This window comes from Vidua chalybeata, chromosome 1 (assembly GCF_026979565.1).
Source record: "Vidua chalybeata isolate OUT-0048 chromosome 1, bVidCha1 merged haplotype, whole genome shotgun sequence".
NCBI lineage: Eukaryota > Metazoa > Chordata > Aves > Passeriformes > Viduidae > Vidua > Vidua chalybeata.
The window spans coordinates 106460256-106478244 of record NC_071530.1 but is presented as its reverse complement, the minus strand read 5'-3'; the positions used below and the strand labels follow the sequence as shown (position 1 = coordinate 106478244).

Sequence of the window (17989 nt, the reverse complement as noted above, 5' to 3'; positions counted from 1 at the left end):
ACTGATCAGCTGAAATGTGGAGCCTTTGGATAACTGTGTTCTCTCACTCAGGCCTGTCAGTAAATAAAGCTAAAACTCGTGCTGCACAAGAGAGGACCAGAGGTACAGAACGGGAGAGACTCCTCTACTTCTAGTTTTTTAACAGTGTTCAGTGGACTGCCTGAACTGCGGCTTAGGCCCAACTCCTAAGAACTGAAGCGCAGCAATGTTCTATGACTATCACACTGTAACCACCACAGACTTGACTCCTGCACAGATTCAACTAGAAGATACCAGCTGCAGCTTTGGACATAGCTTTAAACTCAGGAAATGCTAAGTGTGGCTGAAGTAACAGTATTACTAAATCTAGATGTGTTAATAAGATTACTAAAACACTTCTGTTTTCAAGAGGTTGCATCTTTTTCCTTCAGAAACCTAAACCAGCTGTAGTGAGAGTTGAATAGCATTTTGTCAATGAAATTAAGGTGATGTGTATAAGAATGGACTGCTAAACCACTGACACTAATTTTAAATGCAGGTCAATGCAATTTTTGTCTCTATTTTTAGGGGGAAGTCATCACAAGTTGTAATATTTTTAGTACTATTTGCCAAAATGTCTTGTATATACTTTATTATAAAATAGCAATTTTGTAGTTCAAAAATCTACTTAAATGCAATAAATTAAGTTTATACATTTCAGTTGAAGAGTCTTTCAGAATGTTGTGGGTTTCATGAGAGCTTGTTCTCCAAAAACTTGTTTGAAGAAAGTGACATGCTCTTCACAGTGCTCACCTACGGAAGACAAAATAAAAGTTCCATGTTCGCTTTACAACTCTCAAACCAAAAACCAAGATTGTGTAGTTTCACTTACCTTCATTTATTGGTACTAATTCTCATCTTTAATGTGTTTGAGTACCAGAGTTGAACAAACAGAAAGCATTGGAATACTGAGGTATTTCCAGTCCTGTGACTGGTATTCTTCAGGTGAAGCAGATGTTTGATCTAGTTCATGGATCTAACCAGCAGATTCACAGCCATGAGAGCCCTTTACTGTAAGATGCAAGAGTGTGGGGTGGGATTCTGCGCCTACAGAATGTCTGGTTATTATGATCATGTTGCTGGTACAAGCAGTTTGGCTTGGCTTTCAAAGAAAGCCCTGTAGCATAAAACAGGCCTTGAATTTTTGTAATTAGTGGAAATAGACAACTGAACTCAAAGGTTTCCCAAGCTGGTTGCTGACTTCAAGAGAAAGCACTAATTGGAGACAATGGCTCTGCTAAGCTAAGCAGTGAGAGCAACTGCAAGTCAAACAGGTTCATCTGCAAGTTTATGTTTAGTTCAGCCTCTTTACTCCTGGATGCAGTAGACAAAGGAGTAAGACAAGTCAATTTGGAACTGTGTTTAAAGGTGAGTATAAAATATAGGCTAAACTGTGCCAAGAGTTTTTATCATCTAATACAGGCTCAACAGGATTGCACAACTGAGTATCTTGGTCAAACTGCTTATTGCTTACCTGGTGTGAAGCTGGGGTTTCCTCGTAACCGCTGGTTTCTTTGTTCAAAGAATCGGAATATGGTGTAGAAAAGCATCTCATCCTCTGCTTGTTTCGCTGCATCGAGGAATTTGCGGGCTGAAATACTGTCGTGTCCTCCAATACCCCTGATGAATCTCAAGGCAGCCAAAACTTGGTGTTTGGACAACAGAACTTCCACTATTTCGTCATTTGCTGTGGAAAGTCTCTGTGAAGTCAATCACAGCTGTAAGACAATGCTTCTAATGCATGCAAATGATTGATGCTACCTGGTCAGGGAAGCTGTCTGTCCAGTCTAACACACATGTGACGTGGAGTTACTAGAGTCAGAAATGCTTACTTTTAACATGTCCAGTGAGAGCTGATGTGCAGGAGGGTAAATGCTTTCCAGGGATAGTAAGAGACAAGCCTAGGGCAAAAGTAGAAAAAAACTTAAAATTCTGAAGACTTCCCACTTCCCTCACTAGCTTATTGGAGCTACTTGTCTTACATACCAAGGGCTTTGAGTCACTGAGCACATGGTACTGCAGAAACTGATGGAGCATGTAGAACAAGTTGTGTTGAACAAGGGTTTTGATGACCAGCTCATACAAGTAGTGCTGTGAATGTAGGAAGAAGACAATTAAAGGCATGTCTTTATATGTGTTTTTACAATCTACAAGTCAATATTGTATAGAACTTACACATGTGACCAAGACTGGACTAAAACTTCATGGAGTAGGGCAATGTACTTAGCACGTAAGTGATTTACCTGAACTGCAATCTGGAACTGGTTGAGAGAGCGAATGTATTCCATCAAGACAGCTATAGTGAACTTGTGAGGTGCTTCCTGGACAAAGAAGCAAGCGTTAAGTGGAACTTGCATAGCTTCTCTGTTAATATCCCCATAAGAATAGGCATCAAAATACCCTAATCCTGACAAAGATTCCTGCAGCCAATTTCAAGCCATCAACTTAGGTTGGCTGATCTGAGACTGCTGCCAAATTAGCCCTTAAATTTATTTCATTAGCCCTTAAAATTAACTTACCTTCTTCTCTGTAAAAACAGATAAAACATGTGTGTACATATCAGACTGGTCAATAACTGCTTGAGTGCGGACAGGACGTTTCAGGAGTGGATTACTTCTACTCAGGCCTGTTTCTACCACCTAGGAGGAAAAAAAGGTCTTTTAAAAAGAAAACTCTAGTGTAGTACAGTTCTGAGTCAGTCTCAGTTGTACAGACTGTTTTCTGTTTCAAACACAACTATAAAATTGTTGTGTTAACAAGGGAATTAATATCTGTGTTCATGTTATACTAGATGCATCTTGTTCAGTGGTGATTTAATATTAGATTTAAAACTGCTTTTTAAAGTTACATAAATACATCTGCTCTTATATACCTCAAAGCCAGGAGCTGAATCTAACTACACTGACACCAGCCCTCAGGCTTAGAACAGTTTTGAGTATGTGACTGTACTCTGAGTTGGTGCTTGAATTTGGTACTTTAACAGAAGTAACTGAGATGTATCAGGACTGCCTATTATGCCATGATACATGTGCAGTGAAATCAGTCCTTTGGAAACCAGGGTAGTAGTTATTGACTTTTTCAGCTTCTACCTTCTCTCTGCTTTCAAGCACTGGGGTATTTTAACTCATCATTCTGGAGATGAGCTATGCAGCACCTGCCACACAAGTGTCAAGTGGGAGTCTCAGTGCATTTTCCACAGTAGACTTTCACTTGTGAGCCTGAGGCAGTCAGGACCTTTTGGGGTAAGCCCGAATTTCCTAAGTAGAAAGGAGCATGCCTTCACCTTGATGCCACCTGAAAAGCAAACAGCATTTTCCTGTCTCTGTAAGCTGCTACAGCTAACATGGTTTACCATTGTATAGCTTTGCTCAGCTTCCAAGTACTTCTTATATTCATGATTCAGTTTGTCAAAAACAGTTGCAATCACAGACAGTGATCCTCTTTCTGGCTCACTAAGCACTGAAAAGATAAAAAGAAAGAACTATGAGAAGAAATAACCAGGCACCTGAATGTTGCCTTTTTCAAAAGCTGATCTATAGTCTCTATCTAATTTTTAACTTTGAAGAAATACTTTCAGTCATGTCAGGTGTATTTAAATTGAAGTGGGGGGAAAGTTTAATTTTTCATGCTGTTAAATTCCTTCAGAATAGTGACTGAGGGGAGTTGAGGCAAATGACATCCCAAAGACCAAGGCAGCTTCAGAGGTGATCTCAAATCTAAGAACAGCTAAGCTAACTTGGGTGAGTATTTATGAATAAACAGTATTGTACTTTCAAGATACAGAAAACACACTTGAACTTACTTTGAGAGCATACAGACAGGATAACCATTTTGCATTCTTTTCTTTGGAGAAGGAAATCCATTAGTTTTCCTTTATCTAGCAAGAGGTTAACTACAGGTTCAAGTTTCACTTGAAGACTCCAGAGGTAACCTTGATTTGAAAAAGTAAAGTGAATTGTCTTGTACAGTATAGCCTAGACATACAACTTTTCCACCCTTAAATGAAAACACATTGAGATTGTTTATTTGCCTTTCTAAGCCCATATTTTAGAGCAGCATTACCCTTGAAAAGTTGTAGTTGAGATAGATAATCCTCAGTTAACAGTACCAAAAGCAATCAACTCAGCAGATGTACCTAGTAAGTCACTTCAGTTTTAAGCTGCTTTGTGCACTGAAAGTGTAAACTAGCCATCCTGGTACCAAGTATTGTAGAGTCCAAGAGCTCACCACTTACCTTCACTTGCACTGATGATAATGTCAGGTTGAAAGACAATCCAAGAAGAAGAATCTAAATGTTAAGGTTTTAACACCTATATTAACATTGATACTAAACTGTTTCTCCTGAATTTACATTACTATAGAGAAGCAGATCCCATTACCATACTTTCATTTACTGTCACTTCTACTTCTGAGGTTTTGAACCATGTTCTTGGAATGGTATCTTCAATTTTATGGTGTACCTATTCAATATTTTCATACACATGTATCAAATAACTAGGAAATGTGGTATTATACTAGACTTCAGCATTTACAACTTTGTGAAAGCATTATGAGGCTATTATGACACATATTATTTTGTCTTGAAGCACATGTGCATAATCAGCTAAAACTGCTCTGTTAAGGAGCCAAGGTAACAAATGCTACATTCTTCCCTGCTTGATACATAGAATGAGGTCCTTACTTTTTGAGAGGATTTAAAGGATACAGAGTTTACATGGAACAGGAGCCTGACTTGTCACAGAAGCTGGGCCTGCAGAAAAAAGAACATCAGGCGAAGAACAGTAGTAACTCTGGCAGCTCTCCTATACCAAGTATTTTATGCCGAAAAGGTAAGTATGCAGTGTAACACTCTAGCATGTAGTCAAAAAGAAAGATCCATTTGTGTAGCCAGATCTACAAAGAAAATCTGACACTAAGAAGGCAAACAAATCCTTCAAAACATGACTGTTTTGTTTTTCAGCCAAGTGAAATAATGCATGCCGAAATATTCAGCTCTAGTACTGAAATTCTAAATACACAGATTCCATTTGCTGTATTTAAATGTATACTCTTTAAAAGGAAGAGTGGTTTGTACATTCTAATCCTAACCTTTGTTTAATACAAATCTCCATCTGCAGATTTATCATACTTGCTATCAGATGTTGGAGCTTTTAATGTGCAATCTTTTTGTATAGAAGCATCTTTCTCTTCTACAAAGAGAACCTCACTGCTTTATCACCTGCTAGTGAAACTATGCTCAGGCTATTTCTATACTTCCAGCTTGAGGATAACTATCTGTCACACTTCTAGTACTGGAGAACAGAAAGGTAATTCAAGAAGAATCTAAGCATTGGAGTCCTAACACTGATTGTAGCATTACTTCCAAACTGATCCCAAACTTGATTCTGAGCTTGTATTGTCTTTCAGCCTCTAACTTCATATAAGCCAGAAAAGCATGAAGTGCTTTTGAGCACCCACAAGCTTTGAGAGCCATGGCAAAAAACTCCCTGAACCCAACATTTTTCAAGTGTAAAAGCAAAGTACTATAGGAAATGTGCCCCTTAAACAGCAACTCTTCTGTAGTTGGCACACATTTGGAACACCAACTTCTGCTCAATTGCTTCTTACCGTCTTCCTTCCTCACCCTCTCAAATATGTATAACTGAAGTGTTAGTAACCTGAAGCACTCCTGTATGTGAGCTGTTATATTTAAGTACTCTTGCTAAGTGTTAGGTTATTCATTATATAGTGGTTCTACCTGCTACAGGTATTTGATAGGGTTGTATTGATCGAGGTGGAAGTACAAACTGATGGATAGTTGTGGACCCATCAAATTCTCCTTTTAGCTTGATGTCAAATATAACTGAAGTCTGCAATTAAAAAGAGGAAGTTAGTATTGACGAATGTGAATCACCACCCATCTGCATGCATTCAGTCTGCTTCTCACATTTCCGTCTAGTAGTCTCTGTTAGGATCATAGAATGGTTGGGATTGCAAGGGATGTACTGGGATTGATGACATTTTTCACTGGTCAGGCTGCTCAAGGCCCCATCCAACCTGGTATTGAACCCTTTCAGCAACGGGGAATCCTGTTCCAGGGTCTGACCACCCTCACTGTAAAAAGCTCCATCCCTTGCATCCCATCTAAATCTATCTCCCTTTGGTCTAAAACCACTGCCCCTAGAACTGTCACTACATATCCTAGAAAGAAGTCTCTCTCAGTCTGTCTTGCACAACACATGACTTTGACACTGCATAGTTAAGGATGCTAGAAACTCGGAGGAAAATTATCTATCTTCCCCTGATATCCTCACACTTCTACCATTCAGTCTTGTTCAACTCAAGTCACTAACACTTCTAACCCAGTATGGACCACCAGGGAAAGCAGCTTTGCTTTCAGTGCCAGTGAAACTTCAATTACTGGTGTCTCCCAAAGGCAAAGTGAGTAATGTTTTCTGGGTTTCTGTAGTCATGTTTACAGCTTGACCAAAATGCTGGGGAGGAAGTGCTCTGGGTTAAATGCTAATGTGTAGAATTAACATGAAAAATAACTGAAACATAAACTAATCCTCCTAAGAAGGTAATGTGCCCCCACCAAGAGAAGATAATACAAGAAGTCCAAGCCTTTTCCCAAGTTAAGAGCAAAATACCACTTCAGCTTAACCACTGACCAAGCCTTGCTGCTGTGACTACAGACAAGAAGTTTTACCTGCGCTACCAGATACACATGAAGGTTTGTGTTCATACAAGTTTTTAGAGAGCCAGGCCTTCAGACTATATGAGTGTAAGTTTGTGTCACAGAAACAGTATCATTCAAGTGTTTGTGATATAAGTTTCCCAGGATTGATAATTTAGTATCCAATTTAACTCTACTTCTTTGTATAATGCCTTAAAAGCCTACACAATGTAGCAGCAAAGCATCATAAGAAACTGACAAGAAGCAAAAACAGTGTAAGAAAAAAGCAGGCATTACCAGCAGCCCTGATTAGCCCATCAGGATAAAAGGATAAATTCGTATCTCTTACAGTGTTATGGCTTTGTTCCTGCAAATATTCTGGCTTTTGGCCAAGCTAAGCCCAAAGAAAACCCAAATAATTTCTGAATTAAATTATTAGGTTACTATTAGGTTATTAAAACCTGCCCTTAACTTCTCAAAGTTATGGCACAACACAATATAAATAAATCAGACCTCAGTATCCTGATGATGCACTACCACCAAGTTATCCACTACATTCAGTGCAAACTTCCCAGTTCTGTTCAGCTTTAAAATATGTGTCTTCTTACAGGAGCCCTCTCTATGGAAACAAAGAGAAATAAGAACTGGTCAACAAGTCTATATAAGATGTCTTTTTGTCCTGGTTTTGCTGGGACTCAGTTTATTTTCTTCCTAGGAACTGGCACAGTTCTGTATTTTGGATTTAGTATGAGAATAACACTGATAAGACACTGGTGTTTTAGTTGTTGCTTAACAGTGCTTACTCTAAGTCAAGGACTTCTTGGTTTCCCATGCTCTGCCAGCAAGCAGGTGTGCAAGAAGCTGGGAGGGAGCAGGGCCAGGACAGCAGACCTGAACTGGCCAAAGGGATATTCCATACCCTAGGACATCATGCTTGGTATATAAAGTGGGGGAAGTTGGCCAGGAGGCACAGATCAGTGCTTGGGACAGGCTGGGTGGTACGTAATTGTTACTGTGTCACTTGGCTTTTCATGGGTTTTATTCCCTCCTCCAGGCACTTTTCATTACTACTACTATAAGTTTTTACTTTATTTCACTTATTAAACTGTTATTATCTCAACCTATGAGTTTTATCGTTTTCTGATTTTCCTGCCACTCCCACCAGCGGTTTGGGGGAGCAGCTGGTGGTACTTAGTTGCCAGTTGGGGTTAAACCACAACACTGACACAGATGTGAACTGCCACTAATGTTCTTCATTCTGCCCTTACCTGGGTAAGTGATAGAGCACTACTTCTGCTCCTGTACTGTTGGAAGTCCTTGAGTGATGCCTCAAATAGAGAACGTAAAGCTGCCCGTATCTAACAACACAACAGGATTAAAGCATTATTTTCAATTAAGAGCTCTACCAGTCTCTTAGGTAATCTCATCCCTTCTTCTAGGATAAAATGTTTGACTCTAAGTCAGGTAATCATTTAATTAAAAGTGAAAGATTAAACAGTACTTGCATGAGTATAGGCCATGCATTGTGATCTATCAAGTTTGGCATCTGTGAACAATTCCCCTACCAAAACATCAACTAAAAAGTGAAACATTCTCCAAACTTCTGTGGTAATCCAGAACAATCTCATATAAGACTTCTCCATTTGCTTCCCCTCCCACCTTGCTCCAAGAGGGTTGTTTAAATGCTTTGTTCAAGGCAGTAAGTGAAGTGATTTAAAGCAACAGCACTGCTAAAACAAGAAACAAGTGCAACCATTGTAACATCCTTATCTTCTCCCAGCATTCCGAAACCTTCCCAAGAAAGACCTGATGTGTGAGATACATACATTGTAGCCATAGCAATATCTCTTTCAGAAAGGCTGAGCTTGGATGACTTGGGTGCTGCAGGTAACTCAATTTCAAATTTTGATAGTTTTGACATGGTCCCACTCTGTAAAACGGCAAAAGAACTGTCACAAACTGAACCAGAAAGGGACGAGCCGCCTTTGCCCAAAAGCTGTATCACCAGCGCCCCCACGAGGCGAAGGGCGGTCATAGCCCAAAAGAAAGAGTTTTGTGCTTTCTTTGCTAAAAAAAACCGCAAGCGATTCTTAACACACACTTCTCTAACTTCAGTAGCTTTATCGTCTTGATTTTATGACTTCAGCTACAAAAATATTTCTATTTCAATTCAGTCAAGACATATTTGTATGCAAATCCCAAGTACAAATGGTCTGGAGATCTCAAACAGCAATTCTCTTAACTTACTTTCCCTCTTCCAGAAAAGTATATGCTCCAACCCTTAAATAATTGCTTCCTGGGAAGGAGAAAATATCACTACCTCCTACTAGTCACAGTCTCCTTTAGTTCCTGCCTTCTACTTAGAGCATGTCCCTCCTCCTGCCCAAAGTTTCCACTCTCCTCTATGGAATTTATATTTAAGCAAGTTTTCAGTTTCCAAAGCTTCTACTGAAATTAACTTCCTATTCTTACTGATTCATTCTTGAGTGTGAAGTATGAATAATACAGAACTATTTCCTTTGCTAGACCTCTATTTTCAAGTATTACTTTCGTACAGGACCTTTCTCAGGAAAGCTTTAAATATGACCTTCTGAACACAAGACAAAAATTATTTAGCTTCAACCTACAACTTGACACAAAATGTGAAGGAGGGGGAACCATAACCTAAGTTGTTAAAAAGAAAACTGTGAAAGGCTAGTAGGTTCCTCCCAGCCACCTAAGGGAACATCATGTCAGGATGCAGTGCAGACCCTACATAAGATTAACACAAACCAGGAAACTCATGTGCATAAGATGCTTTTTAATCTCTTCCCTTAAATTGCCACAGCAATCTTCCTAATCCATTGGCAGAAGCAAGACAAATACTGTAGTTATTTTCCTAATTTTTAAAATCACCTGACTGCATCATTAACTGAAAACAGATTCTGGTTTTCACAGTGCACTTTTTCCAAGATAAAAACAAAAATATTTTCCCAGTAACAATAAGTGTTGCCCACAGCGAAGAACACCAAAAGAAATAACTACTGTAGACAAAGCCCTCTCTGGCTTGGGACAACAGTTGTTCCTTAAATGCTACCTTTTTCCTTTATCTCTTTTTCATCTAGTCATATCTGGGAGGTTATAATTATAATCACAAGAGAAAGGCCTTTATTTTTTCTTTATCATACTACAGAGAGCAAATGTTCATATTAAAAGTAAATCATAAATACCTATTTAAGTGAAAAAATTATTTAAAGAAATTAAAGTTGTAAAATATTTAGTCACCACCAATCTTTTCTTTCCTTTCTCAAGGTCAACTGCCCAGCCTTGTCTGGACACACATCTTTCCAAAGAGCATGTAAGAAAGACTGAATTACCTAATTTTAAGCCATCACCTAGGAGCTGCCTTATAGATTTGCTTATTGTCATACAATGATGCGAACACATGCGCCTCTTGGAAGAAATTCAAGCAATAGAATATTTGGATGAAGAAGCAGTTTAGGAAAAAATTTAAATGACAAGTTTACCCTTTACCTTGAAATAGAATGGCTGCAGGACATTGCCAAGGACAGTGGTTGAAAGAAGGATGACAGAGCTCTCTGGACAATACATGTACCAATTGACATTAATACTCTGATTCTTCAGAAGCTTTAAACTTCGTTTCTCTGGCAATACCTGGAAACATGGAATATTAGCCTTATATTACCACCAGGATTCCAACAGCATAAGTGGTAATGCACAGGCAAGGAATGTTAAGCACGAAAGAATTAAGTGTAAAGACGTTTACCATGCTAGAATTAAAAATCAGAAACCCCACAACTACAGATGAGGCCCCACTTTACTGTAGCTAAGGAAAGAATACACATCAAATACTAATGATCTTAAAGGTGATGCGTTTTCCCAGTCATCCAGATCTGGGTATAAGTTCTGTGCACAGTGGAGAAAACACCTAGCTTGATACAACTAGTGAAGTTTTATTAAAAAGTTCTTCTTACAATATTCTTGCTGCCTTCACTCCCCAGCTTCCTCAATCTTTTATATTTTGACAACTAAGTATATAAATCAATTCTCTTCAAGGGCTTAAATATCCTCTCTTTAAAATTACACTTATTTGATTTAGTCCTTTTAGCTGCAGGGTTGACGTTCATAATCTTTTCAGGTGCTAAATTTATATTTTCCCCTCAATCAGCATGAAATAATGCTGCATTCTAAGTATCTTTCTTTAGTACTAGTTATTAGTAACAGTAATTATGAGAAACATTGTGTCTCAGCTCCAGGACTGAAACTACTGGGAAGTGCACAACTTTTTTTTAAGAAGTGTTTAAATATCCCTCATGATGAATGTTAGAAAGGATTATTTATTCATCCGACATCTTTAAAAACACATGCAAAGGAAATTACATGTTACATAAAGGAACTCAATGAGGTCAACACAGGAGAAAGCTGCAAGTTGCAGAAGGGTACTAGCTAGTCAATTATTAGTTCTTTGCCACCTTTTAAGCATTTACACATCTTCCCAATGCTGATTTGTTTTGTGTGAAGCTGTATTTCACATTAGATTTAGATACTCATCTCCATACAAGCCAAGAGCATCTCATAAACTGGAGTTCCCAAGGCTTAGTTAAGTACTCCTTTATACAAGGTCTTAAAACCTGTAAATGATAAATTTGCCCTGCTCTAAAAATGTATTCTTCTTAAAAATTAAAAAATTGTAGTCCAACCAATTGTAGTCTACCAAATGGTAGAAATTGGTTTTTTAGCAGTACACTTTCTGAGTTACAGAGACAAGAAAAGAATTCAAATATGCTGTTACAAATTTACATTTTCACATCTCTAAGCAAGTCCCACGGGAGTTATTTGCATTACCTGGTAGAATTCAATTCCTTGATCTGTGATGAAGACAATTTCTGTAGAACTCGTCCAGCAGAATCCTAGAATATTGGCATTCTTTGTCTTTTAACAAACAAGCAAACAAACACTCTTTTACTTGGAAAAATTAACTATTCAGGTAAGCTAATATTACTAAACGAAGAACATGAGACCAAAGGCAATTTAGGTATCCAGTCTCTGGAGTTAATGCTTTTGGCCAACCAGACACCCAGCATGCATCAGTTGCTTTTATAAAGCATTCCCAATTACATATGAACACAATTACTGTATGGCCTGGATTTTTGGCAACATGTAAGATTTACAAGTTTATTATACAATCAAATTTTATTTTCACCCTAAATAAAACTAAGTTACTCTGCTTCAAATTCTACTGCCAATTCAACGAGTTTCTGACATGAAAAGCAGGAAGAGATGTCGAGAGAAACTAAAAACTAAATGGAAAAATTTGCCATGACTTCACTCAGAATCTACTCCTATTACACACGGAAGTTTTATTACCATAAAGGTTTTGTTAGAATGGTTTACTTTAAACTCATAATCCTAAATAATGAAGCAGACAGTGTTTCAGCTTTAAAGACTAGAGGGATAAAAGGATCTGTGTAAATCAGATGTATAAAAATTTACTTTAGCATTCTATTACCCAAAAATGTAATTTGTTTTAGTTAAAAGTTGGAAAATATCAAGCAATTACAATGATACTTGTTTCTGGTAAATAATCATCAAAAAATAGAAGGATTATTAAAAATTAGCAAACATAATATGGAAAGTAGTAATAGCTAGTAATATTACTAATTAGTGACATTGGGAAAGAACATTCACATTAACGTATCTAGCACTAATATAATCACTGTCCACTGTTTCTGTATTATCAGCACTTTGTCTCTTCTCCTTACCAAACCTCAACATTTGTTGCCCCCACAGCATTTCTGATCCCTCTAGGAAACAATCACATTCACAAGACAGGGAAGTTTTTTTTGGTATTGTTAATCCTGTTTGCTCACTCAATTTCAATGGACAGGAGTGCTTACATCTCTCATTTCCTTGATGTTAAGTGTTTTTAAAGGTACCTCAGTTAGCTCTCTTGTAGTGACCAGCCTAACTAACATCAGAGTTTCACTTAAGCATATAAGCTTGGGACATTTAACTCACCTTACATTCCTGTGTATATTCTAGCTGAGGGCTATCTGGAATAAAATTCAAAAAATCCTGCAAAAACACCCATTAAGTGGATTAGCAATTATGAAGCACAGAGATAGCAAAGAATAGATAGCAAAGAATAGATATAGATAGCATACATACATACATACATAGCAAAGAATAGATATTAATTTATCCAAGTGCCTTAGATGGAATATATATATATAGTGAAGAAAAACTTCTGTTCCACCTCACCCTTGACAGAGTTGATTCCCCCTTACACTTTTTGTTTAAATGATGACACTAGCAAGACAACAACGTTGCCTGACCAACCTCTCAGAATGATGGAGGAATTTTCACTATAGCTGTTGCTAGCCAACAAACTTCTTGAACATTTCTCTCAAAGAATTTTACTCTGGAAGTAGAGGATTTCCTGCTCCAATTCCCTAGCTGCAGGGTGTACATTTCTTACCACACTTTTCAAAGTTCTCTGCACAGCCAGGATCTTGTTCCCCAAGGAAAATTTGATGCACTTCACTTCTCCTTTGTCCTCCATCCTATACAGAAAGAAACAGAAGTTATGGAAATACAATCTAAAAGTTATGGAAATCTTAAAGAATATACCCTAAATAAGGCAATGATGGAGGAAAAAAAGCATAATTCAAATGCTTTTGAATACAGATTATTACTCTTGCCTGACTAATATATTCAAAACCCAGATATGACAGAACATTGCAGCTCACTCTTCAGAGGTCCTGAACACATCAATTGCAGAACCATGGCTAAGCTCACACAAATTAGCGCCTGAAATCACTGCAAATGCTCAGCTCTGTTGGCCTGTGGTGTAGAAATTGGAAGACTTGTGGGACTCTCCAAACCTGCATCCTCAGTTCTGTGACACCAGCATCCTGTAATCTGCTCTGTTACTTCCAGAACTACTGCTAGTTGACACAAACCTCCTTGCTTTCCCACTAGGACACAGCCTCTGGAAGAACTACTGACGTTAAAAGGAGAGCGAGGCTGTTTTCACACCATTAGAATAAATTTTAAAAGTATTCTTACCAAACAAGCATCAGCACAATTGGCATGAATAAGGTATATATAGTTCCTCCAGCATATGCTATTAAGTCAGGCCAAAGAGAGAGTCAAATATAAAAATAGTGGAATATCATGAAGTTTATTAAATATTTTCAGCTCCTTCAGAATTGGTAAGTGTAATCAAATAAAAAAGCAAAATAAACCCAGCAACGTTCAGGACAGGCCCTATGCAATACCCAAGAGATCACAGTAAACACATCTTGATTACAAACTGCTTCATCTGTATTTGGATTGATATGGAATAAAGGAATACTTCCTTACATATGCATAGCAGAGTACAAAGAGCCATCACTCTTAACAGAGACATATGTAAAATAGTTTACTGTCGTCAAATTCTGCAAAAATGTTTCCACAGGAAATGGAAGACAAAGAAGCCAATTCAAATGAAACAAGGAACAGAAGATGAGAAAGCGGTATCTAGGTTTGGACATGTGTGTTCAAAATGCACACATGATTCAAGCACACATGATTGTGCTTGAATCACAGACATCACTTGCTAACCTGTATCCTTGGATAAGTCCTTGGATAGGAATCACTCTCTCATATGTATAGCATATCTTAATAAAAGACTGTTGTTTAAAAAAGGAAGTCACAGCCTAATTACTTTTTATCCCCAGAAGACCATATGGAGGGAAAAGCATAACCTCTTAATTGCAAGATTATATCTAAGAACAAATCAAAATATGATCACAACTACTTTTAAGTTTAATGCCTGGATTACAGTGGATCAGGACTAACCACTATATAATTTGAAGATTCCATCATTCTATCCCAAGATAAATGTGCCTTACCTGAAGGAAATAGGATTTCTATCCTCCAAGCCTTTAACAACAACTCCTGTAGCTCCACCAGATCGAACAGCAAAAACCTACAAAAACGTTTTGAACATATATTTAACTCTTTCAAAGTCATAACCTTCACCTGCTTCCTCTTCTATAAGCCACACCTTTTATTTTTTTTACTAGACACAATTTTTGTTCTTCTGCAGATCTGATAGTTCACACTGAGACAATCTGGAATTGGGAGTTTACTTTGAGTTGTCAGATTGCATGGTACTGCAACAGTCTTGCAGGCATATTCTGAACTACTGGGCAAGTAAATAAGAAATTTATTAGGTTGGATTTCACCTGCCTTACTCTCACTGCCGTAAGGTCTTTCTGGAATTCGTCGGAGTCAGCACTTCTCCTTTCTCTTCCAAGTGTCCCCACATGACTTGCAAACTTTGTCACTTTGCTCTTAGCTTAATTTCCCTGAATTTCTCACACCCTTTCAATTCCTGAAATTCAATATATTCATTAAAAAAAAAAAGAATAATTACAGCTTTCCTTGTGGCACAGACCCAAGTGGCCATTTCTTGGCTTTATTGCTTTTAAGCAGGTTCTCCTTAGTATCCGTATGGGCTCCTGAGAGCTCAGCTCAGTACAGCTAAAAGATCCACAGGCTGTCATGAGGCTTATTAAATTAAATTTAAAATTAAATCAGTAAAAATCTTTATAAACCTTTACCTTGGTTTTGTTTCTTTTATATTTTCCTAAGTCATGTACTAGTAAAATTATCTAAGACATCAGGGCATTGTTTAAAACAAAAAGGACTCGGCTTGGGGACTGGGAAGAGATGTAACTCAATGACCCAGAAGCCTGATCCTGTCAGAACATGTTATTAAAGAGGAATAGTTTAATAGTAATAGATTTTCATAGAGGTTTTCAATAGATTTCACCTGAGGAGTTTCAGCCAACATGCCCTAGCAACTGAAAATTCTTTAGTCCAGTTTCACATATACATGCACAACACCTGCTAGAGATATGACATGTATTGAGCTGGGAAAACAAAAAAAAAAACAAACAAACAAAAAAAAAAAAAAACCAAAAAAAAAAAAAAAAAAAAAAACCAAAAAAACCAACCAAACAAAAAAAAAAAACCAAAAAAAAAAAAACCAAAAAAAAAAAACAACAAAAAAAAAAAGGGTCATAAAGAGTCATGCTGTTACAAACTTTACCTAGCTTGGAAAAAGTCAGGCAAATGCCTTATTGGTACTTGTTGTATGTGCAGCAGCACTAAGCACACAGATCATGGCTCAGGGTGACAGGGACATTGTCCTGTAATATCAGCCATGCTGCCAGTCTGCTATGCTCAGGCAGGAAATACAGGTATCAAGATTATAAAGTGCAAGCAAGTCCACAGCCTTACTAGAATGATAAATACTAAGTTAAACTATTTTTAGTATTATGAAGATAGAAAATAAAGGCAACACTCTCTTAATCTCTGCAAGATGAGAAGGTTGCATGGACAGGTCTCACATGGGAAACTGCCATTGAAATGCTGGTTAGAAATGATTCAGAGACACACTGGAAATCAAACTATTTTAGGTAACAAGAAAACAGAGAGAAATAAATTTACACTGGAAAATATGAATCTTTCAAGTGAGCTCTCAACAACCAGTTTCTATGTAGTTATATTGCATCCACACTATGATACAGTGTGTCCTGATAGGGTATTTCAAGTGGCCCTCAAAGATAATGGTTTATAAGAAGAAATATCTGGAAAGTGGCCCAGTGGAAAAGGACCTGGAGATGCTGGATGATAGCAGCTGAACAAGAGCCAGCATATGCCCAAGTGGCCAAAAAACCAATGGCATCCTGCCTGTATCATCAATAGTGTGGCCAGCAGGACCAGGGCAGTGATTGTCCCTCTGTACTTCGCACTGGTGAGGCCACACCTCGAGTGCTGTGTCCAATTCCAGGCCCCTCAATTCAGCAAGGATACTGAGGTGCTGCAGTGTGTTCAGAGAAGGGCAACAGAGCTGGGGAAGGGTCTGGAGCACAGGTCCTATAAGGAAAGGCTGTGGGAGCTGGGTTTGTTTAGCCTGGGGAAAAGGAGGTTCAGGGGTGACCTTATTACTCCCTACAATTCCCTGAAAAAGGCTGCAGCCAGGTGGGGGCTGGCCTCCTTTCCTGGCAACCAGCGACAGAACTGGAAGACATCACCTTAAGCTGTACTGGGGAAGGGTTAGGCTGGACATTAGGAAGAACTTCTTCCCTGAAAGGGTGATTAGACACTGGAATAATCTGTACCACCTCCTGAACTGGAGCTGTTTAAGGAAAGACTGGATGTGGCACTCAGTGCATGGTCTAGTTGACAAGATGGTGTTCGGTGAAAGGTTGGACTCGATGATCTCAGAGACCTCTTCCAACCTAAATGATTCTGCAATCATTCTGAACAGAGTGCAACAGCAAGAAACACACCCCAGAAATATTGCTCCCTCTCCAAACATGCCACTTGATCGTGTCCACACATGGGGCAACACATGCCAGCTATATGGGGAAGAAAGCCTGAAGGTTTTGACTCCATGAATGCTGAGGTCAAAGAATGGTTACAGGAATTAGACAGTGGAATGTATCCACATCTGTATAAGCCTCATGACAGCCTGTGGATCTTTTAGCTGTACTGAGCTGAACTCTCAGGAGCCCATACGGATACTAAGGAGAACCTGCTTAAAAGCAATAAAGCCAAGAAATGGCCACTTGGGTCTGTGCCACAAGGAAAGCTGTAATTATTCTTTTTTTTTTTTAATGAATATATTGAATTTCAGGAATTGAAAGGGTGTGAAAAATTCAGGGAAATTAAGCTAAGAGCAAAGTGACAAAGTTTGCAAGTCATGTGGGGACACTTGGAAGAGAAAGGAGAAGTGCTGACTCCGACGAATTCCAGAAAGACCTTACGGCAGTGAGAGTAAGGCAGGTGAAATCCAACCTAATATATCGGTAAAGGAAAAAAACTAAAATTCTACCGCCTCTAGCACGATGACAGGTCCTGAAGGGGAACAGCCGAGCTCATGCCCGGCGGCCGAGGGACGGCAGGAAACCAAAGGTGGGCAGGGAACCACAGGCAAGCCGGCGAGCAGCAGCGGGCCGGGCTGAGCCCACAGGCCCGGACCCGCAGCCCGGGCCCGCGGCAGGGCCCGCCGCCCCCACCTGCTTGTTGGCCTCGTCGAAGAACACGCAGTTCACGGGGTTCGCCTTCTCGAAGTGCACGGGCCGCGCGCACAGCGCCAGGTAGCAGCCGCCGGCCTCCGCGCCGCCCTTCGCTCGCCCCTCGCCTTCTTCTCCTCCTCCTCCTCCTCCTTCTCTTCCCGCTGCTCCTGCTGCCGCTCCCGGCGCCTCGTCCTCGGCCGGCCCCGGCGGCTCGCGGCCCGCGGCGGCGGCCATGGCCGAC

General features: G+C 39.1%; 2 protein-coding genes across 2 annotated transcripts in view; one reads left to right on the top strand and one right to left on the bottom strand.

Moving 5' to 3' along the window:
- Positions 1-678, top strand: part of NPC1 (NPC intracellular cholesterol transporter 1) — a 27393-nt gene extending 26715 nt beyond the window's left edge. The window contains exon 25 of the mRNA XM_053943843.1: positions 52-678. Coding sequence (XP_053799818.1) covers positions 52-134 — 83 coding nt within the window. The 3' untranslated portion in view covers positions 135-678. The remainder of the gene's footprint in view (positions 1-51) is intronic.
- Positions 594-17989, bottom strand: RMC1 (regulator of MON1-CCZ1). The gene is made up of 20 exons (XM_053943853.1): positions 17749-17989; positions 14569-14645; positions 13152-13236; positions 12692-12748; positions 11519-11605; positions 10187-10327; positions 8500-8603; positions 7942-8031; positions 7187-7292; positions 5756-5867; positions 4724-4768; positions 4253-4306; positions 3821-3949; positions 3371-3477; positions 2538-2657; positions 2262-2339; positions 2005-2109; positions 1851-1919; positions 1493-1718; positions 594-771 (listed from the first exon to the last, which is right to left on the bottom strand). The coding sequence occupies exons 1-20, from the start codon at positions 17980-17982 to the stop codon at positions 692-694; spliced, it is 2106 nt and encodes a 701-aa protein (XP_053799828.1). The 5' UTR covers positions 17983-17989; the 3' UTR covers positions 594-691.